The sequence below is a fragment of the Phycomyces blakesleeanus genome (genome assembly GCF_001638985.1).
Source record: "Phycomyces blakesleeanus NRRL 1555(-) unplaced genomic scaffold PHYBLscaffold_14, whole genome shotgun sequence".
NCBI classification, from domain to species: domain Eukaryota; kingdom Fungi; phylum Mucoromycota; class Mucoromycetes; order Mucorales; family Phycomycetaceae; genus Phycomyces; species Phycomyces blakesleeanus.
The window spans coordinates 28,355-50,680 of record NW_017265147.1 but is presented as its reverse complement, the minus strand read 5'-3'; the positions used below and the strand labels follow the sequence as shown (position 1 = coordinate 50,680).

Sequence of the window (22,326 nt, the reverse complement as noted above, 5' to 3'; positions counted from 1 at the left end):
AAGCGACACTCTTAATCAATAGCACTCCAATGGTAAGTAAAACCATATATGACGTGATAAGAAAGCTTGCATATCAATAGACTTCAGGTTACCTTTATCTTTCTCATTATAGAAATTTTGATGAGAAATCGTTCATGTACTATTATCTTGCCTATTTACAGTCTTGTTTTTTCTTCTTATGACTCAAAAAACCTTGTTGGGAATGACAAAACGGAATGCATTATCATTATCATTATTATCTGTTCACTTTGTAAAAGAAGCTGATTTTGTATTTTTATTAAGGTTTGTAAAGAAGCTGTTATTTCTAGCAAAATAAACCGAAAATGTATTCAGTTTTATCATTTCCGATAAAGTCTTTTGAGTCATAAAAAACGCGGGATTTTCACTTAATAATAGAGTAAGACAAGCGATCCTTTGATAGACCAAGTTTGTGTAAAATATGGCGTTCAAGACCTCTTTTGCCGTGAAATTTTAGTGTCTATTAAGACTACCTTGAAAATATATTAAGACATAAACCAATCTTATTAAAACATAAAAGTGTGGTCCTGAAATGAAGAGACGTATCTCAATATTTAATAGATCACATCACATCACCAGCGTTCACTATTAAGCATTTTATAAAATATGTATATAATGTTGTGGCTGTATAAATTTCAATATATGAGAGTCTTTTCTTTTAAAGCTTTCGGACATTTAATAACATTTTCTTATATCGGTATTTAAAATAAAAGAAGTTGACAAGTCCAAAGATCCTTGATTATAAAAAAAAATACACTATAGATTTAAGCTTTTTCACCTTATAACGGCAACTCTAATAAACACTATAGACTTGAATGGTTCATATTTATGCATGTAAGTAAAGTATGAACGGGATCTTACTTTAACCCAAATTTTACCATCAAAAAACTTTAATCAAAGTAAGTTACATAGATAAATCGATCAATAAATCTCAAGGTGTTTTGAGACAAAGCTGGTCAAGTATACTTGCATAGACATCTATCTATACATGTGTGTGTATAACACGCTTTTCGGAATCGCTCAAATGTTTATTTTTTGTCAAGTTTTATCATCAAGGCAAGTTACTTGGCTAAATATATTTTTATATACATATATAGATATAGGTTTATGCTTTTGGGATTGTTTGCAACCAAAAAAATCCGGGATATCAGATCAACGATCGCGGCTTTACGGACACGGGTGCGAGACATTTATGTAACATTTACCATGTAACATTTACCATGTACCATTTATCACTTCCAGTAAATTTTTTAAAAACAAATTACAAGCTGGGTGTTGCTTATGCCATTGTCACTTTGGCTTACTAATCAATTCTTTGTTATCGAAATGTCAATCTTTTACTACTCACATACTCGTATATTCTCTCAGAAATACAAAACTTATTACAAACATACCAGAAACAAAAAAAAACAGGAAGAAATAAAGAAATAAAATACAACAGAGCAGGACAGACCAGAAGGCTTATTAAGGAATATATTGGGCAATTATTGCATATCAAGATAATAACACCAAAACTAATTTATGTGTACAAGACTCTACGATCCATATAGAGACAAAGAAATAAAAATAAAACTAGGAAAATCCCTCCTCCCAGAGTCCTACAGACAGTCAATATATAACCTTTCCCTACTGTTATATTCTAATGGGTACACAATTACCATCGTGCGCAGCATGTGCCAGAGTAATTCATTGACTTAATGCTTAGTTTATTTACTCATACAAAACAACGTTCAGACCTCCGAGAATATACTTCTTACGCAAAGAAATATGACTCATATTTAGCATGCAAATGCTCGTCAATTGCTACAGTTAAGAGCTTCATACTTGGAATATAAAAGGTTACGCATGTCTAACATCAACTATGGCTACCCTTGATACCAATTGCTGCCTGGGATCATGATTACATACTCCCCATAAAACATGAAGTGAGCTCGAGGGCTATGTTATTCTACTCTCGTTGAATTGTAAGCTTCAAAATCATTTACATTTTGTATAACGGTCCTAAATTTACTCAATTTAACTTCAGAACCTACAAAACATATTCTATAGAGTCAAGATCTAGACTTTTAGTAGGCCAGTACTCAAAGCCCTTGATATCATCACTCTTTCCACTACTTTATATAGGCACCAGTATAACAGCTGGTACAGTTGAATTAGAACTTAAATTTATTTTGATGTTGCTGCATCAATTTTCTTTAAGACATAACAAGAACTCATGGACCAAAGCATTAACATATATGTTGTGGTTCACACTATCTTCAATGAACGCGAAAAGACTAAAGCTGCAAGTTCACGAATATCTCCAGATTATGGCACTAAATTTATCCCGCCTTGCTTTTGGAATACCATGTCCTTCATCATACCTTTTGTTAGCTTTTTCTAATTACTCTGAGACCCTCATTGTTATTCTTAATTATGAGTCTGGACTTATCAGATCGGAACACGCAACTTTATTGGTAATCTGCCCAGTTGAATTTATTCTTCATTATGGCTTATAATAAGCTTTTTTTCGTGGGTTTATTTAATAGCTTGAGGAGAAAATAGTATTTTTTTTTTGTAATTTTTGAAATGTCCAAACATTGTTTTTTCAGCCTGTATATATGCAAGTGTCTGTGTGGAAGAGAATAATGAGTATTTATTTTTAATTTTTGGATCGAAAAATATTGCTCAGCTCTGATAAAGCCAAGGAAAGGAAGAATGCCCTGAAACTGCCCTGATTATTTCTTTTCGCATATCTGTCACTGAAAATATAGTATAATACAATGAAATTAAATGGATCTACTTTTGAACTGTCAAGCTTTACCCTCCCATACCATTTTGCTCCTTTATATAGTAAATTCAAAAACCGGGCCAGCAAATGTAAAATTTGTACTCCGCAACTTATATCTTCTTGAGTTCTTATTCTTTCGCGATAGTTTTAATACACTCTAGGACATCTGTTAAAGAGCTACAGCATACTATGCTAGTATAGATATATATATAGTATTAATAAAAAGTTATATGAAAAAAAGTGGAAATTTTCAGTGGCCCGGTTTTTTAGGTATGGGCCAAAAAATAGAGTAAAGCATTATTTCTTTACTTTCAATGCAGAACTGCTTTATGATAATTTTTATACGGAGTGTGTCTTGTCATTACATCACAATCATGCAAACAAAATAGATATATTATATTGAATTTTTCAGAGTTTTCCTTGTTCCTTTGCTCAACTTTAAAACAAAAATGTCTCCCATCTCACGCGACAAAATACTCTCAATTGAAGTTGAACTTAGACATGGAAAGTCTACAGCCGAGGTAGCAAAGATTGCTGGTGTTTCGCAGACTTCTGTCAAGAGATATCGAAGAAAATTGAACATCTCCACCTCAGTTCCTGGGGGTAGACCTGCCCAAATCGATGAAAGGCTCGCCCACCGTATCATCTATGCATTCCTAAATGAGGAATTTATGACAACAACAGAGGCAGAGAGACGGCTATGTGGTAAAGGTTTTGCTGTCAAGGCTCCAGCAATCCGCACCTTGCTAAAAGCATCTGGGTTCATCTGTACCTTGGAACCACCTCCGAAGGTAAAAACAAACCCCGCTATCCGCAAGCAGCGTATGGAGTTCGCAAGGAACTATATCAACTTCACCGTGGAGGACTGGAAGTGTGTTGTCTTCTCAGACGAATGTAAGGTGAATCGCTTTGGCTCGGATGGAAAGAGATGGAGGTAGGTTGAAGAAGTCGGCAATTAAAAAATATAAGGGTAAGACTTCCCCTGTTCGTGCTGGAGGACACGTTATGGTTTGGGGATGCTTTTCGTCCAGAGGTCACGGAGAGCTTCTCAAGATCAATGAAATCATGACAAGCCCAAAATACGTAACAGTTTTGGAGCAGGGCTTACTGAAGAACTTGAAGAAGCAGAATCTCATCAAGTCCGATATCATGTTTTTGCATGATAACGCCCGGTCACACACTGCAGCCAATACCAGAAAGTGGTTGAAGGCAGAGGGGATTGAGGTCATTGATTTCCCACCGTTTTCGCCTGACCTTAATCCCATCGAAAACCTTTGGGCGTACACAAAGGGTAAACTCTACCAATATGAAGAGCCAGCCAGCTCAATGAGGGAATTGTGGTCCCGTTTCCAGAATGAGTGGGATAGTATCCCAGAGGAGATGTGCAAGAATCTAATTGAATCCATGCAAAGCAGAATGCATAAATGCATTTTGAAGAAAGGGTATCTTATTAATGAAAAATAAAAAAAGATACCTTTACCTAAAAAACCGGGCCACTGAAAATTTCCACTTTTTTTCATATAACTTTTTATTAATACTATATATATATCTATACTAGCATAGTATGCTGCAGCTCTTTAACAGATGTCCTAGAGTGTATTAAAACTATCGCGAAAGAATAAGAACTCAAGAAGATATAAGTTGCGGAGTACAAATTTTACATTTGCTGGCCCGGTTTTTGAATTTACTATATTTATATATAACTCTTTACTATTCGTTATTATTATGAGCGCCGATACTTTTTTTTTCTTGGTAGAGTATAACCAGTCACATACTTCGTCTCGAATTGCTATAACAATTCCTCTGCTCTGTGAGCCCTGGCGTTCTCCCTTTATCTGTAACCTAACGGTAATTATCATCCACTACAAATTTACATAGATAGAATAGATATATATCCATCCATCTACACATCCATCCATCCATCCATAGATCTATTGATCCATACATACATCCATTTATTTATACACCCATCCATACATCCATACATCCATACATCCATACATCCATAAAAAAATGAAAGATTTTTTGATACTTACAAATATCTTATTTTTTTGATACAGGCTCTTTAAAAGTCCTCGAACAGTTTATTTATCATGTCGAAGCGAGCAGCCAAGGAATTGTACTTTGAGAAACTCAAGACCTACTTGGACACCTACCAGTCCATCTTCATTGTCAACGTTGACAATGTCAGCTCCAACCAGATGCACCAGATCCGTTTCTCCCTCCGTGGAGAGGGTGTCGTCCTTATGGGTAAGAACACCATGGTTCGTCGTGCCTTGAAGACCTTCCTCAGTGAGCGTCCCGAGTTCGAGCGTATCCTCCCCCACGTCAAGGGTAACATTGGTTTCGTATTCACCAACGCTGACCTCAAGGCCATCCGTGAGAAGATCACCTCCAACCGTGTTGCTGCCCCCGCTCGTGCTGGTGCCGTCGCCCCCGTTGATGTCATCGTTCCCGGTGGTAACACCGGTATGGAGCCCGGAAAGACCTCTTTCTTCCAGGCTCTTGGTATCCCCACCAAGATTTCCCGTGGTACCATTGAAATCGTTTCCGATGTCAACCTTGTTGCCGCTGGTACCAAGGTCGGTCCCTCCGAGGCTGCCCTCTTGAACATGTTGAACATCTCTCCCTTCACCTACGGTATGTCCGTTTCCCAGGTCTACGACCAGGGTTCCGCCTTCTCTTCCGAGGTTTTGGATGTTGAGGAGTCCCAGTTGATCGGTAACCTTTTGGCTGCCATCCGTGAGGTTGCTTCCATCTCCCTCGCTGTCGGTTACCCCACTTTGGCTTCCGTTCCCCACTCCCTCATCAACGGTTACAAGAACTTGTTGGCCGTCTCCGTCGCCACCGACTACACCTTCGAGGGCTCTGAGCAAATCAAGGAGTACCTTGCCAACCCCGAGGCCTTCGCTGTTGCCGCTGCCCCCGTTGCTGCCGCTGCTTCTTCTGATGCCCCCGCCGCCGCTGCTGAGGCTTCCGATGAGGACTCTGAGGATGACGATATGGGTTTCGGTCTCTTCGATTAAACAATTCGCAATGAAGTGTCTTGAAAAAAAGAGTTTAATAGAAATAACTTCCCCTTGTGCGTTGTTTCTTTAGATTCTTTTTTGTTTCAAAATAAAAGTACAATTCTTTTTATAAAAAATGTGTATGTGTGTTATTGTGGTTATTGTGTCCCTTGAAATTGTTACGGATGATGATCGGTTTTAACGTTTATCTATGCGCACGTGTGGGTTGATTTAGAATGTTATTATGTGGTGGCTCACTATGAAGTAAATAAATGCATTTTCTATATTTATTTTACTTTACTCCTAAGAGTTAATTTTTGAATATAAAATACGTAAAGAGAGAAGAGGGAGTGGAGGAGATCATGAATTTATATATAGACGTTTATATCTTTTTAAGAAATATCTCTTGATGTGAGTATCTTTCGTTACAACTTTAAAACTCAAGAAGTACTACAATTGATATTTGTTATTATATTTATATATTTCTTGTAAATGAGACCTCCCTTGATCGTCTTTCCTTTTCTCTCTCAGTCATCTTGTTCATTTACGAAAAACCGCATGGTTTATATATATATATACAAATAAATGAAATTTGAATATATAAAGATTATTTCTTATCAAACGCGTTTCTTTACAAACAAACGAACAAACATAACAGTCTTTTCCATCTTGATCTTTCCATGAGATATCTCTTCCAGCTGTGCCTTTTGGTGTCCTTTTTATTTTCTGTCGTTGCACTGCCAGCAATTAACAACCCTCATGGCAAATGTCGGGACAGTAAAGACTGTGTTGTCTATTGTATACTCGATGGCTTCACTTGGGGTGAATGCGGCTCCAAAAAGATCTGTATCTGCCACATACCTGTATTTCGAGCAAAACCTACCGAAAGTTAGAACTTGAACTAGAAATTGAAACAGTATATATGTATATGGGGTATGGATATGTAGAAAAATAAACAAATCACCAACTGAATCACCGGTCCCTTTTCCATAATGAATATATATATGTAAATTTTATTCTTGATAATATTGCTACTATTATTATTATTTGTTTATTATTGTTATTATTAAAAGTATAAGTAGCATTATTCTATACTGATTTACAAGAATCGAAAGTCAATAAATAAATATTCAATATTCAAAGATATTATACTTGTATCTTGTAAGAAAAAAAATCAACTTTTGTGTTTTTGCCTTTTTGCTTTTATCTTCTTCTTCTTTTGGCTTTTTTTTACAAGGGTACTCTTCGAAGAGCATGAATCAACCAAAAGTTAGAGGTCAACAGAGCCATAGCACCTGCCTGATGAGCAGCAGCGAGTTCAATTGGAACCATGTAGATCAGGGTAGAAATACCGAGAGTAACCTGGACAACAATAGCGCCCATCATGGTATTGACAGCCAGACGAGCATTCTTTGGCAAGGGAAGGCGACGAGAGTAGCACCACAGAGCCGTGGCAGCAACAGCAGTTGTCTCAGCCTACAAAACATCAAATACCAAATACCAAACAAATGGACCAAAGTTGAGCGTCTTTTTATTCTTATGATATCTCTTTTCTCATCATACCCATCACACATTACACATTACACATTACACAATATCAATTACTTACCAAAGTACGATGATCGAATTGAACTGTGGTAGGGTTCTCGAGCAAGTTACGCCATTTGCCATTGTCTTCTGGCTTAACGTAATCATCTGACCAGAGCTCAGAAGTAGGAGGAACGATACCGTTACCCATGTAAGGGAATTCATTATAAATCAAACCTGCATCCAGACCTGCTACCAATCCTCCCGACATGACAGTAATCAAGATCAAGCTTCCAAGCGAGTGAGACATGATACGGAACCGCTTCAAGAGAGGGCTATTAAGTAAGTCGGCAGCCTTTTGAGAGAAAGTTCCAGTGGCCAGCTTGTGGCGTCTGAGAATATCGGCAGCAGAAAAGATTGTTGTGCCATAGATCAGGATTGCGGTAGCCAAGTGAGCAGTCAAGCGGTATTGGCTCACACGAGGAACAGCTCCAGGTTTCTCAAGTAATGCCTGGGACAGACCGGATTGAACCATGTACCATCCCATAAATCCCTAAATTTCAATAATATTGGATAAGCACATATATAAAGATAAGTATATATGTACAAATACCAGCACCAACACCGACACCGACACACATATATGTATAGGAAAACTATCAAAATGACCCATAAACTTCTATTTAATTTCTTTCTTACCTGGAATCCTAACAAACACGAGATACCGAATGTTTGTTTCATAACACGCTTGTTCATATAGCCCCGTGAGGCAAAGAAGAGACCAGGAAGAATAAAGGAGGCGCCAATGAAGCGGCCAATCATACGATGAGACCATTCCCAGTAAAAGATCTTCTTGAACTCTTCCAATGTCATGTGGCGGTTCAAACTAACCAAGAAAAAAAAAATACAAGGAGATGAATGGTTGAACATGAAGATCTCTATTTCTCTCAGCATTTCCGGGTCTTCTTTTCCTTCTTTTGATTCCCTCTATTCTCTGTAATTTATATATACATTCAAAAGAAGAAGAAGAGTCTTGCTTACATTTTATACTCGGGGTATTGTTTGTATTTGTTAAATTCATCCACCCACTCCTGATCAGAACGAGGGGGCTTCATACCCGAAATAACATTCCACTCTGTAATTGACAATCCACTTTCTGTTAAGCGTGTCAGACCTCCCACCACCACAATAGCATAGATAAGACCGGCATTGAAGTACAGCCAATATGCCACCACAGGGCGTGTGACAACTTCCTTGACTACCTGAGTGGCAGACTGGCCAATAGTAGGGGCAACGGCCCCTGGTACTACTTTTTCTACTACTGTAGACCCGAACCTCTTTGAAACAAGAGCAGTCTTGTTGAAAGACAAACGGGACACCAAGCTTGGCTGAGCAAATACTGAGCGGGTCGTTTTGGATGCACTCAAGGCATTATACTTTGTGACAAATGTACGTTGACATTGCAATGAAGGTCGTACAATTGCACTTGGTTTTGTCAGCCCTGTCAGTCTTTTTACCGTGCCTGAAAGCATTGCAATAAATATAAAATAGAGTTGGGAGGTTGGGGGAGGTTAAAGGTTTTGTTTTATTACTACAATTAATATAATTAATAATTAATAATATTAATAATATTAATAAAACAAATAATGTATGGAACAAGGGCAAGGGGGGGTTGTATATGTTAAGTGGGTGAGTGGGTCGATTTTTTTTGTTGGTTTTTCGAAATGTATTCCCGTTTTAGGAAGTTTATGGTGGCTTTGATGGCCGACCGACTTTCCCCGCTTGGGTGTTTCTTGTCTTGAAGTGAAAGTTGAATTTGACTCAAACCTCCCCTAACCATGGACACACAACAAGCAGAGAAACCAAGAAAACGATTTGTTGGTCGTGCAAAGAAGACAGCAGCAGCAGCAACAGTAGGAGATAATGAACCTTCGATTGAGGATGGTGCTGTTGGATTTGCCAGTGAGTTTTTTTTTTATAAATTAGCCCATTGGTGCAAAATGAATCTCATTAGATCTTGTAATAAAATAAATCAATAAATCAATAAAGAATCCAGTCGACCAAGAGCCAACAGAGCTGTAAATCAAATTCCTGATGAGATTCTTAATGATCCTTTGTTGAACAAGGCTATTGAACAAGTAAGACTTGTATACACACACACACATATATATATATATATATATATATATATATATATACGTGTGTTTGTTTCTGTTGTAGTTTCTTTGAATATAAATGGAATGACTAGAATTGACATTCAATAGATTCCATCAAACTACAACTTTGAGATCCACAAGACTGTTTGGAGAGTAAAGAAAGCAGGAGCAAAGAAAGGTAGATACTTAAAAAAATATTAAAAAGATTGAAAATAAAATAGAATAAAATGAATGAATTGCATAAAGTACAATGTTTTTGACTCAATTGTTGAACAAATTTCCAAAAATAATAATAATTACAAGTCGCTCTTCAATTGCCTGAGGGACTGTTGATGTTTGCCTGCTTGATCTCAGATATCCTTGAAGTGTAAGTCATAATTTGAGTATTCTTTATTTGCTTTGTTTGTGTATATAAATGAAGGGAGGAATGGGATTATTAAAGAATATAGAAATGTCAAATCTATAGTTTCTGTGATGCCGAGACTTTGATTATGGGTGATGTCACATATGGCGCTTGCTGTATAGATGATTTCACTGCACGCGCCCTGGGATGTGATTTCTTGGTTCACTATGCTCACAGTTGCTTGGGTAAGTGAACACGATAAGTGTGATCTACAAAAAAAGAAAGAAAAAATTATGGGTTTAGAAATAGAAGACTTTTATGTGTGTTTGTGTGTGGAAAGAGGAGCTTTGCTCAAAAAGGCAATGTTTGCATATATATTTCAGTACCTGTGGATGTAACACCTATCAATACGCTGTACGTTTTTGTGGATATTGGGATCGATACCTCGCACTTTATTGACACCGTCAGAAAGAACTTTGAGACTGGAAAGAAAATTGTTTTGGTGAGCACAATTCAATTTGCTACTGCACTACAGGTAAGTCTCATGAATGATCATAAAAGTCTAGACGCACACATGTAATCATATATATATAATTAAAGAGCATCAATGTTTCTGTATGTGTTTTCATTCTTTCTCTTTAGGCATCACGAGAGGCATTAAAGACAGAATACGACATGTTGATCCCACAGTCAAAGCCCTTATCTCCTGGTGAGATTCTCGGTTGTACTTCACCTAAATTGCCAGGTTATGAAGCTATTATGTGAGTGGGTGTTTATATTTCAGATTAGTTTTTTTATAATTTTTATAATAATTATGGCAAGTATATTAACAAGGTAGTAATAATAATTAGCTATATTGGTGACGGTCGATTCCATTTGGAATCCATCATGATACAGAATCCTGATATTCCTGCTTTCCAGTAAGTGAAACAATACCTACTAAACCCTCTCTTTACAGTATTAATTGACTCTTTTTTGTATAAAAATAAAAGGTACGATCCATATGGAAAGACATTCACTCGGGAACGCTATGACCATTCTGAGATGCACTCACTTCGCAAACATGCAATCCAAGTTGGCAAACAAGCAAAGAAGTACGGCCTGATTCTGGGCACACTTGGTAGACAGGGTAAACCTCAGGTTATGGAGTACCTTGAGAAGACCATCAGCGATGCTGGAAAGACTTCTGTTATTGTCTTGCTATCCGAGATCTTCCCCGGAAAATTGGCACAATTCGAAGATGTAGACGCGTAAGTTTATTTATGTAGATATATATATATATATTCATGGTTTAATGATATCTGGTATGTATAAATCAGTTGGATTCAGATTGCATGCCCTCGTCTCTCGATTGATTGGGGCTATGCATTCCCAAAACCTCTTTTAACACCTTATGAGGCCTCAATTGCACTTGGAAAGGCGGAGTGGCAAGAGGTGTACCCGATGGACTTTTATGCCAATGACAGCTTGGGTCCCTGGACACCAAACCACGGCCGGAATGTAACTCGGTCTGCAAGAAAAAAGCCAGAAATTGTGCAAGCTGCCGTATAAGGGAGAGTAAGAATAAGAAGAAATAACGTGTGTAATATACACGGATAGGTTCACAAGAAAGTATAAAATAGAAAGACAAAAAAAGAAGACAAAATAAAATAAGACAATATAAAACCTATTAATGGGATTTGTGAACCACTTTTGTATACCTTCCATACTCGGCTTAAGAGTCTACTGGTTTCAAATTACCACGTTAATTTGAACTTTATTCTTAAATAGAAACATAATGATTAAGACTGTCTTTTTTTGTTGGTTGGTCGGTTGGTTGGTCTAATAAGTCTATAAAAAAGACATGAATTCCAGGTAACCTCAAAATGACCAAAATCGTATCTTAAACTGCTTTAAACATCATCAGTAGAGCTTAAAGTATTTGTACAGGAAGGACTAATTAACTCAATTACACCGATTACACAGCAATTTTTATATTATTAAAATTCATTTGTTATTGTTCTCTTCTTTAAAGTTATTTAATAAAGCTATTATATATATATATAAAAGTCTTGTACACTTTTGCCGTTACATTAAATGTAGTGTTAAAGAGAATATAACTGCTACAAACACTTTTATATACATTAAATATACGTCTTTTGTTTTATATTAAATTAAATGCATTTTATTTTATTTTTATTTATTGAATTTTCTTTTCTTGGTGGGATTAGGGCTAAAACATGAAGGAATAGTCATTTCAGAGGTTTGCGGTTGGTAATCATAGGATAAAGGAACTTCGCCTTGCTCCTCATTCACTCTCTCCAGAGTGGCAGCCATTCTCAACTTGACATTCCAGATAACTTTGAGGATTGGATACAAGTATCGGAAAAACTGTTTTGGACTATCTGGATATCGTAGTGGCTGTGAGAGGCGCGATACTCTACACACGTATCCTTCTGGGATTGTCAGGGTCAACTGGTTCATTAATAAACCTACAGATCAGATATTAGAATACGCTTTACTTATATATTTTTTTAAGAAAAATGTTGCAAATTCATTTCTTACCTGACACTTGGAATCCATGGGTAGATATATTTCCAAGCTCTGTGGGTGCGGTCTCCAACAAAGCTACCATCATATCTTTCATTGCTTTAGGGCACTTTAGTCCTATTTCTCTCAGGCATTGGCTGCCTTCATCTTCGTTCCTTTTGAACTCGGCGGTTCCCAGCTCAACCACCGTGGTGCGGAACAAGAGATCCACTCGAGTTCCAAGCTTCTTTCGCTCTATTGGAGTAATTGTAGGAAGAACCCGGTTGGCATTCTTCCTTCTTGATGACGCACTACTCATCACCTCACCGCTAAAAAAATATATACAAAATGCATACTAAGCTTATCGTATGAAAAAGAGTGATTGTTGGTCATAAATCTTACCTGTTTACACTTATTGAGGTACAATTGAAACATGAGTAGATAGGTCGCCATACTCTATGAATTAAATCACTTTCGGAATTCTCGGGTCCTTTATCCAGCAAGTTGTAAAAATATAGCTCTAATGTATTTATTATCGATTGATGCAACCAGTACAGGTCTGCTTGCTTCTTTGGGTGGAATGTATGCGCCTGATTGTGGTCCCAGAGCTCTTCAATATCATACTTTGTGGAATTAAAAGGTTATTAAAGTGATTCTTGATACTTTAGGCAAATTAGTAAGAGTAGTAGTTAATCACTTTTCTTACCAACGTTTTGTAGGATTTGATATATTCTTCCATTTCTTTCGGGAAGTCTTGAAACTTTGGCGCCTTGTGTGCCGCTATTTCTTTTAGTTCTTCAACCGTAAAGTGCTCAGACCATGATGCTTCTTGTGGGTCGAGAATTAGTGAGTGGGCCGGACTAACACCATCAATTAGTCGATCAGCCAATTACTAGACTAGAGCAACTTTGCGCATATAATCCAATCTTACTGCTCGTATTCGCAAGCGAGTGCTACTTTCTCCATAATCTTTTCAACGATTGTTCCACTACTCAGCTTCCACATCTTTTCTGTATTTAGGCTGTTATACATCTTTTTGATATTCTCTTTATCATCGATGGACAGTTTGTAATCTCTGGAACTGATATAAGCTGAAGCTGCTGCTGATGATGACAACGATAATGACGAAGAATAAGAATAAGATGATGCCTCAGAAGTAGAACAATCGGATACTGTATCTCTGCTTTGTTTGCATTTGGTTAAATACTCAAGGGCAAGCGAACCCCAATTGACAGTCGATCTCGTCTAATTTTTGATACAGTGTTTTTAAAATAAATAAACTCGAGCCTGATTATATATGTATATAGAATGATAACTAACCAATTTAACTTTCAACTCTTTTGCTGTAGTTCCAAATCTTTTGGTCCATATCACCTCTATGTTATCACCCAGATTTGTGTTTTGAATGATAAAATCTTTGTTTTCCTTCACAAAGTCATCTAGACTGACGCTTGGATGATTCTCAAGGCGGTTTAATATAAAAGAGCTTATAACTATAAAAGTGGTCAGCACAAAATCATTATATAATAATAATAATAATTCATATAAAGCTGCCACCTTCTTTGAATCTGATAGCGGCCATTGCAATGAGCTAGTGTTTAGGTAAAGATAAATAAGATAAGATAAAATAAAATAAAGCAAAATATTAGGTAAAGTGAAGTATTTGAGCCATATATATATATATGTGGACATGTTCAATTTAGAAAAAGTAGATACCGTAAAAAAAAAGCGTTGTCTATAAGAGAATCAAGTGTTGTTGTATATCTCTATTACTATTCAAATCTCTATTGTGTAATGGCTAGTTTACACTGTATAAATGTAAAGTGTGTGTGTGTGTGTGCCTGGTGTATAACAGTTCCTGAGATTGTTAACCTGCCATGCTCATTAGCAAGGGGCAACGTTAATCTTAATTGTTTTGTTTGTTTGCTTCTATAAGCTTGTTATTGACTCAGATTTATTAAAGACTTCTCTAAATGAGCAAAACAAAAGAGAAATATGATTTGTTTGAGGATTATGTGGGTTATAATGATGTCTTTTTTTTCTCTTTCTCTTTATAAATGAGTGCATTATTACGGGAGAGAAATAAGTTGACATCAATTACTTTTCTCCAAGTCACACCAAGTTCAGCCAATCAAATGAGCAACTTGCAAAATAAGAAAGGTATTAAATAACTTATTTCTCTATCCTATAGAGAGAGAAAAGGCGAGATTTACATTAAAACAGTCAAAAAAAAAAAGACTAATTTTAATGTAACCGCTGCAGATGCTCTTGGCCATATCCATAGTTTGAAAATGAAAAATCAAACTTTTGGAGTGGAAATTCAATAGGGGGTGTTTACCATGCTCATTTCATTTTCCATATGTGACTTGCATCTCTAGTTGGCAATTTAACCATTGTTTGTTATAAGTGACTTACAACAAACAGCAAAAAGAGAGCGATTCATACCAAGATATCTTGGCAAGCTGTTTTATACATTTGCCGTCAACGTAAATGCCAGGGAATACCCTCTTCCGTATCGTCGAGTTGGGGTGCCCCGAGTATGTATAGATGAATATCGTGGGACAATGTATGCTCTACTGGCATTCTTGAGTTCACTTCACTCTCTATACATGCGATGCAATCAGACAATCCTGGTTTCTTCATAATATTACAAAATATTAGGTACAGTAAAATCCACGTAGAGTAAACATAAGATAGTATCTAGCAGCTATGTATATTTGCCAGGGAATACCCTCTTCCGTATCGTCGAGTTGGGGTGCCCCAAGTATGTATAGATGTATATCGTGGGACAATGTATGCTTTACTGGCATTCTTGAGTCCACTTCACTCTCTATACATGCGATGCAATTAGACAATCTTGGTTTCTTCATAAAATCACAAAATATTAGGTACAGTTGAATGCATGTACATCCAATATAAGACAGTATCTAACAGCTATGTATAGCTGCCAGGGAATATCCTCTTCCGTATCGTCGAGTTAGGGTGCCCCGAGTACGTATAGATGTATATCGTGGGACAATGTATGCTCTACTGGCATTCTTGAGTTCACTTCACTCTCTATACATGCGATGCAATTAAACGTTTATGACTCTTATAAAATTAATAAACAAACAGAAAGTACATATTGTGTACATTTCGATAAAAAAAATGATGAGAGATATGAGCTTTCAATAGTGAAAATACAGTTATACAATTAATAGACTTGGAGTTCATTAATCCTCAATATAAGCATATAAGATTCTATCAAGCATACATGATAAAACTGTTAGACAAGAGTATGGCTAATGAAGAATATATATTAGTGCGTGTGTATATACCATGTACAAAACTTTAAATATCCCTCTCTTATTCAGATCAAGTGGTAGCGTATTAAATGCTAACACTTTGGATTCCTGCTTGAATATTTTATTATTATAGTGCTTATGTATTGTTAATATTTGGACCATTTTTAGCAGTATCTTTAAAGCAATCTTTAAATGAAGTTTCTTTTTGCAATCTTATACAGTAAAATAAAAAACAAAATGAAAATGAAAATGAAAATGAAATGAAATGAAATTAAACATGTAAAGGAAACCGTACTTATTTTTTAACCATCTCATATTATCTATTTCTGCCATGATTAACTGGTAAACTTTACTCCTGTTGAATATCGCTTAAATAGACTTTTTGGCTGTCCTTCGGCCAAGCACTTGATGCAATTCATTCTTCCAGCTAGGTTTGCCCTGAATTTCGTTACAAATGACAATTCTTCTTTCCTTTTTTCACTTGTGAATAATAATGGTTCCAGGATATATAAAAAGATAGAGTTATGGAGGTATGTACTGTGAAAGAGGAATCCTAGTATGCAACCTATCATAAAAAAATCTTGAGATTCATTCTCAAGCTGTATCGCAAATACACAATCTATTATTAGGAATATATATCTGGTTTGATTCAGGTATATCGTCTGGTTAAAGGTCTTGGAGTTGCTTAAACAAACTTTTGTCTGTGGAGCAAATGGGATTAACATGGTCAGCCAAGCTTGATTTATAGTTGATTTCTTCAATTGATGGGTCATTAAAAATTTCGTACAGCAATTTGATATCTGGATATTCAGGATAAGAGGTGGAGGTACAAGAAAATGTCAGTAAAGACAACAGTTGACTACCTAGAGGTTGACCCATTTAACAAGAGTATCAGAAAACCGATAATGATATTGAACCTGGTTTTTGTTTGACAAAAGAGTATACAAAAACAACCAATGCCGGACAGTAATTGACGCCAGAGAATTTTGCACTCCATGTTACTACTACTACTATTATTATTATTATTTTAGTATTTCAACAATAATCTTATATATAAATATATAGCTGTGTATACAGTTCTTTTGTCTTTAAAGTCTAAAGATTTTATAGCTTATTGACACTGATGAACAGTTGCCTATTAAAAACATGCTTTTACTTTACCTTACTTTACCTTACTTTACTTTACTTTACTTCTTTTATGTTATATCGATAGTTGGGATCTTGTAGACATAATTAGCCGAGTATTAGACATCATATCTATTTGATGAAATGAGATTAAGCAAGAAGTCCATAGTTTGTATGAAGTACCTTTCACTCATTCATATCATTTTGTTCAATCGAGTATTTACTTATCTATTTAGGAAAAATAAAAATAAAATGTTTAACTTTATAATTACTACCTTTCTATTTAAGAATAAAGTTTTCTTTTTTTTTCAAATTAACAATATATATATATATGGCAATTTTGATTTTATTTTTGAAAACTGGTGTATAAGCATGTATTTTAAACCTAGTATAGAAGGTGTACAAAAGTGGTCCTCAGATCCCATTAATAGACTTCTTCTTCTTGTCTTTTTTTTTTCCTTGTGCACCCTCTCTCTGTGTGTATGTATATATATATTACACAAGCTATGTTTTTTTTTGTTCTCCTTATAATGAACCTTGTACAATATCCAACTACTTGTTTTTATATGACATGACATGGTATCGTATTGTATTGTATTGTATTGTATTGTATTGTATTGTATTGTGTTGTATTGTACTTTCATATTTGCAAACCGAGGTACATTCATTCCGGCTGTGGTTGGGTTGTTCAGGGACCCCAAAACTGTCATTGGTATACAACAACCAAACTAGTTCATCGGGTGCACACCTCTTGTCATTCCGATTATTATTATTTTCAAATGAAGAAAGAAAATCAAAATCAAAAATCTCACAAGATATTTTATATCTTATATTTTATTTCGAAATACATATACAAGATAATAATTAATGCACTACAAGATATCATAATGTAAGGCAAGTTCAGGTAGATTAATAAAACAGAAAAAGGTATTTTACTTTATCATCGTAAAGACCAGTGTGGAAAGTAGGAGATCAAAAAAGAAACCAAGAATATGAAACAGGTAACTTTTACGTACCTTACAAGTCTTTGAAATTATAACCCTTAATTCACCCCGGAGAGAAAAGAAAAAAAAATCAAGATCTCGGAAAACAAGACAGTTACCGAAGTACTTCTTCTTCTTCCTTTCCCTTGTGTTTCCTAGACTCATTAACAATAGTAATACTATAAACGTATTGTTCTTGTACTTGCCTCTGTACCTGTCCTTGTCAATATATTCCATATATGTATATATATATACAGACGTACATAGCAACTGAGAATATACTCTGTCTACAAAGCTTTGATTTTTGTATTGTTACTAATACTATTATTATTTTACTGATTTCTAGCTCGGTAACTTAAATTGCATGTTTTTTTTGGTCTTTGGTTCTATAAAGAAGAAATTCATTTCAGAAATCATCATACAATACAATAAAATGAAATAATATAATTCAATATATAAATCTTTCAACATGGATCGTAACCTTCAAATATATATATATATATATATAGAAGCAAAAACTCAGCCAATTGTAACTACAGAGAGAGGGGTATTGTTCCACTTGGTAGACAAAGTAAGGAAACCGGGATTCTGTATCATGATGAATACCCAAATAGATCCATAAAATTTACCGATACAGTTAAATTAACCTGTTAATCACTTGCCCTAATTAAACAAATCACACAAATCACACATCACACACAGATAGGCTCGTATCCTGCCAATTTACAGTTTCTATGCATGTATCTATCTATCTATTTATCTAAGTGTCTACTTATTTAATTATTAGTTAGTTACTTGGTTACTTGGTTAGCTACTAGGTTGATTGCTTAGTGGTATTTAAATTATCCCAATGTTACACGTTAATTTGTACAATATATACAAGACATAAAAGATCGCCCACTTTTGATACTTCTCCAACATTTCTTTCATAAACTCTTCTTCTTCTTCTTTACTCTTTTCTTTTATTTTCCATTCATTATCTCTTTAACCGTCATATCCCTCCCTCTCCCTCTATATACATACATACACACATACATATATATATATAATCCAAACCAAGAAAAAATTGTACAGTATCAAAAAGAAAAGAAAAAATGTTCCTTCAACCACACTCTGCAGCAGTTCTGTTCTCTACCTTGGCACTGGCTGTCTTCCTTGTATCAAACCTTGGCACCACATTCAATTCTACAATCTTGCCAGATGTATACTTTGCACGGCTAGATCAATCAACCACAGGAGCATCCATTCGATATGGACTCTATAATTCCTGTCTCTATTTAAACGGAAGTCGATCTCAATGTATTGATCCAAAATTTGGTTTTACTCTGGGTAAGTCAAGAGTGATTAAATATGTATATAATTAGTGTATCGAGAGTCTTGGATAAAAAAAAACTATATAATTACAATGATATTAATAATAAATTAAACAAATTAGACAGCAACCAAATTAGTGTAATGAATTCAGTCTCGTCTGGGAACCTGACTGATCCCAATCCCAATCCCAATTCCAATTCCAATATCCTGGCTGAGTTGGAAGATCTTGCGTCAATTCACAAGTTTAGCATTTTTATCATGCCTGCTACAATTTTGGCTTTTGTTTCAATTATCGGCAAGTATTCCCAATGTTTCTTCTTCTTCCTTTATTTTAGCATTACTATCTGTATGTATGATTATTATCGTTAGAAGCAGTAGTACTATTATTATTATTTTCTAGTTTTTTCTAGTCTTAATGCTACAACATATAAAAAGAGAAAAGAAAACGCATGTCCATGTTTCCTTTTTTATCAATTACACCAATTATCAACAGTCTTGCTAACATTCTAAAGTAATTATAATAATAGTGGCTGGACTCGTACATAATCAGCGTGAGACCAACAACAAACCAATCGTTGGAACCGTGGTTAGTTTGATTGGTTTTCTCTGTGGTGGTGCTGGACTGGCCTTGGTCATCGTCTGCTATTCGATTCTCTTCAATGGTCTCAAAAAGACAGCCGGTCTGTCTGAGGCTTTGTCTTTGCACTGGGGTCCGTCCATCTACCTGGTTGGTGCTGGTTGCGGCTGCATGTTGATCGCATTTGGATTCTTTGTTGCCAGCTCTCTTCAGCGAAGACAGAAGCAAGTACCAGAGCCAATTCATTACTATGACTACAATTACGAGCACAAGAACATGTACTAGAGATATAATGTCTGTAAATATAAAGGTTGATCCTTATATATACATTTACATTTACATATCCCTTTTTAAATGCATTTCTATTTATTTATTTATATAATATTATTAATCAGTCAAGCAATCAATTGATCAATTAATTAATTAACTATATACTAATAAACCTTTCTATATATCTCATCACTCATCAAAATCTAACTTTATTGAATAAAGACATTAAAATAAAATGATAATAAAAGCTCCTCCATTCACACAAGCAATCGTCTTTTTTATATATTATTTTACACCGATTTCATTTATCTATCAGATTATGTTGTAATTACACGTGCAATCCAAGACAGAACACCAGGACTAGACTAGACTTGTCGATCTCGATTGTACAATCCCCCTTCTCTCTCTATCTCTCTCTATCTTAAATAGTAATAGTAATAAGACCAGCATTAAAATTCAATATTAATAGTCAACTAACTTAATGATTTGAATGAATTTAAAATATATATACATAGGTACATGTAACAGCAAGACCAACAGCAAGAATAATACGGAAAAAAGATTGGTGCTTGTGATTTAATCTATGAATTCAATCGCATGAGAAATCGATTGAGAATAAGGACAGTATAGTTGATCATATTGCTGCAACACAAGACATTTCTTATATATATATATACAAAACACAAATGTCGAATTTAGTAGAAGAAGCTTGCTCACCATACAATTGACATTGTTTTCTGCTGTTATTATTATTATTACTATTACTATTATTTTGAAACAACAACAGGCACCAGTACAATTGAAGTATATGGAAATAAGAAAGAAGTTCATGATCAATCTTGATAGTTATCGTTATAATAAATAAACGCATGGTTCCCTTCCCTACCCCACTCCTCTCCTACGCAACGACTACATAATAACCCTCCCATGGTCTTGTAACCCAGTCGTACGACAAACTTCATGTAATTCCCAACAAACACGCACACACACATTGACACACACATAAGTGTATTTAAAAGTATTTCCCATTAAATATATTACTCTTATTTCTTCTCTCCTTCTTTCTTTTTACTCTTTCATACTTGCTTTTTTTTTTTACTCAAGAAAATAAACAAAAAATTAAAAAATTAAAAAATTAAAAAATTAAAAACAGATAGTCAATTGTAGTGTACAAAATAAATAAAGAAAAAAAAAGAGGGAAAAAATAATCATAACAATAACCTTTTTATTTATTTATTTTTTTATTTCACAAGAAAGACAAAAAAAAATCAATACACAAATAATGCCCGAATATCACAAATCCACCAATAATAATACCACGGCAACAATTAAGAGTCCCAGGCATATGCTAACTGCCCAGCGCTCATATTCTGTTCTCTCTGTCTCTATCCCTTCCCCACCACCCTCAGGAGGAAGCTCTAGTGCTAGTGCTAGTGCTAGTGCTAGTGCTAGTGCTAGTGCAGGAGCAGGAGCAAGTGGAGGAGGCCCTCTTCCAAATAGAAGAACCAATAGTATGGCCACAATTTCACAACCAACCACACCATGGCGTTCACCCTCTGTACCATTTCCTCACCAACGTTCGCCACATGACAACACAAACTCAAACTCAAATTCAAATTCAAGCACAAGTACCCAAGAATTGTCAGCAAGAATTGCAGATAGTTTCCAGGAATTCTCGTCAATGCTAAACAAGATGAATGCAGCCAAACAGCCAGAAAGATTCCAGGTTACTTTACCCTATTCACAAACAGTAGGGGGCTCACGCCGAGAATCCACATCGTCTTTACCTGCATATTCTAGTTTTTCAGTCACACAAGCTTCCTCCCCCACAACCACATCTACGAATACAGCTCCAAATACGACCATGACAAATGCAACCAAGAAAATTAGTAAAAGATCATCCACACCAGTCTCAGTTCCACAAACAATGGATACCTGGGCTTCCTATCCTATGCACCCCGAAACCATTGGATCACATCCACCCTCGGCAAAATTAAAAGTAAAAGACCCACAATCTTCTTTTATTATTAATAACACCAATAATCTGCACAATACACAACCACAACCAGAAAAAACAAGAACACCATTAAGAGTACGTCCACCACAGTTATCACAGCTATTACAACCATCATCTTCATCACCTCTATCATCTGCCTCCCCTTTTTCTTCATCAATATTATCGCCCTTGTCACCATCATCATCCTCTCCAATATTATTATCTTCAGCATCGTTGTCATATCTAGCATCACCAGCATTATCAAACAACAGTAATTTATCACTACAGCAACAAAAGGAAGAAATAGTTGTCAGGCCAATCAGTGAAGAGGAATTAAACCTAAGGAAATCCATCGGCCGTGCTGCATCCTGTGGCCATGCCAAGACACTTGAAGAAATCCTAACCAGTCCGTCCTTAAAGCCACTCCTGGATATCAATGCGGCCGAC

General features: G+C 35.7%; 7 protein-coding genes across 7 annotated transcripts; 5 read left to right on the top strand and 2 right to left on the bottom strand.

Moving 5' to 3' along the window:
- Positions 1-178: 178 nt before the first annotated feature.
- On the top strand, positions 179-1,325 carry PHYBLDRAFT_73496 (hypothetical protein; the record flags this gene model as incomplete). The annotated part of the gene is made up of 3 exons (XM_018442867.1): positions 179-282; positions 828-852; positions 1,122-1,325. The coding sequence occupies 3 exons, from the start codon at positions 179-181 to the stop codon at positions 1,323-1,325; spliced, it is 333 nt and encodes a 110-aa protein (XP_018289898.1).
- A 3,522-nt stretch (positions 1,326-4,847) lies between these two features.
- Positions 4,848-5,956, top strand: PHYBLDRAFT_75371 (hypothetical protein). The gene has a single exon (XM_018443053.1). It carries the CDS (start codon positions 4,882-4,884, stop codon positions 5,812-5,814), a length of 933 nt encoding a protein of 310 aa, XP_018289897.1. The 5' UTR covers positions 4,848-4,881; the 3' UTR covers positions 5,815-5,956.
- A 1,115-nt stretch (positions 5,957-7,071) lies between these two features.
- COX15 (protein required for the hydroxylation of heme O to form heme A, COX15) lies at positions 7,072-8,570 on the bottom strand (the record flags this gene model as incomplete). The annotated part of the gene is made up of 4 exons (XM_018428636.1): positions 7,072-7,272; positions 7,406-7,876; positions 8,023-8,209; positions 8,365-8,570. Coding segments are annotated over 4 exons (1,065 nt in total), but the record flags the coding sequence as incomplete, so codon positions are not given.
- Positions 8,571-9,161: 591 nt separating this feature from the next.
- On the top strand, positions 9,162-11,373 carry PHYBLDRAFT_113796 (hypothetical protein; the record flags this gene model as incomplete). The annotated part of the gene is made up of 10 exons (XM_018428356.1): positions 9,162-9,289; positions 9,380-9,461; positions 9,588-9,657; positions 9,783-9,846; positions 9,946-10,067; positions 10,206-10,357; positions 10,465-10,583; positions 10,674-10,742; positions 10,815-11,072; positions 11,142-11,373. The coding sequence occupies 10 exons, from the start codon at positions 9,162-9,164 to the stop codon at positions 11,371-11,373; spliced, it is 1,296 nt and encodes a 431-aa protein (XP_018289895.1).
- Positions 11,374-11,997: 624 nt separating this feature from the next.
- Positions 11,998-13,912, bottom strand: PHYBLDRAFT_73502 (hypothetical protein; the record flags this gene model as incomplete). Its single annotated transcript, XM_018442868.1, has 7 exons — positions 11,998-12,293; positions 12,367-12,659; positions 12,733-12,953; positions 13,037-13,190; positions 13,262-13,575; positions 13,651-13,823; positions 13,888-13,912. The coding sequence occupies 7 exons, from the start codon at positions 13,910-13,912 to the stop codon at positions 11,998-12,000; spliced, it is 1,476 nt and encodes a 491-aa protein (XP_018289894.1).
- Positions 13,913-14,387: 475 nt separating this feature from the next.
- PHYBLDRAFT_169770 (hypothetical protein) lies at positions 14,388-16,355 on the top strand (the record flags this gene model as incomplete). The annotated part of the gene is made up of 6 exons (XM_018436159.1): positions 14,388-14,490; positions 14,755-14,867; positions 15,012-15,094; positions 15,748-15,834; positions 15,992-16,144; positions 16,268-16,355. The coding sequence occupies 6 exons, from the start codon at positions 14,388-14,390 to the stop codon at positions 16,353-16,355; spliced, it is 627 nt and encodes a 208-aa protein (XP_018289893.1).
- A 2,461-nt stretch (positions 16,356-18,816) lies between these two features.
- PHYBLDRAFT_73503 (hypothetical protein) lies at positions 18,817-19,898 on the top strand (the record flags this gene model as incomplete). The annotated part of the gene is made up of 3 exons (XM_018442869.1): positions 18,817-19,051; positions 19,158-19,382; positions 19,564-19,898. 3 exons carry the CDS (start codon positions 18,817-18,819, stop codon positions 19,896-19,898), a joined length of 795 nt encoding a protein of 264 aa, XP_018289892.1.
- Positions 19,899-22,326: the final 2,428 nt, after the last annotated feature.

Excerpts from the sequence above, each read along its gene's own strand:
- PHYBLDRAFT_75371 (XM_018443053.1), top strand. The coding sequence starts at position 4,882 with ATGTCGAAGCGAGCAGCCAAGGAATTGTACTTTGAGAAACTCAAGACC.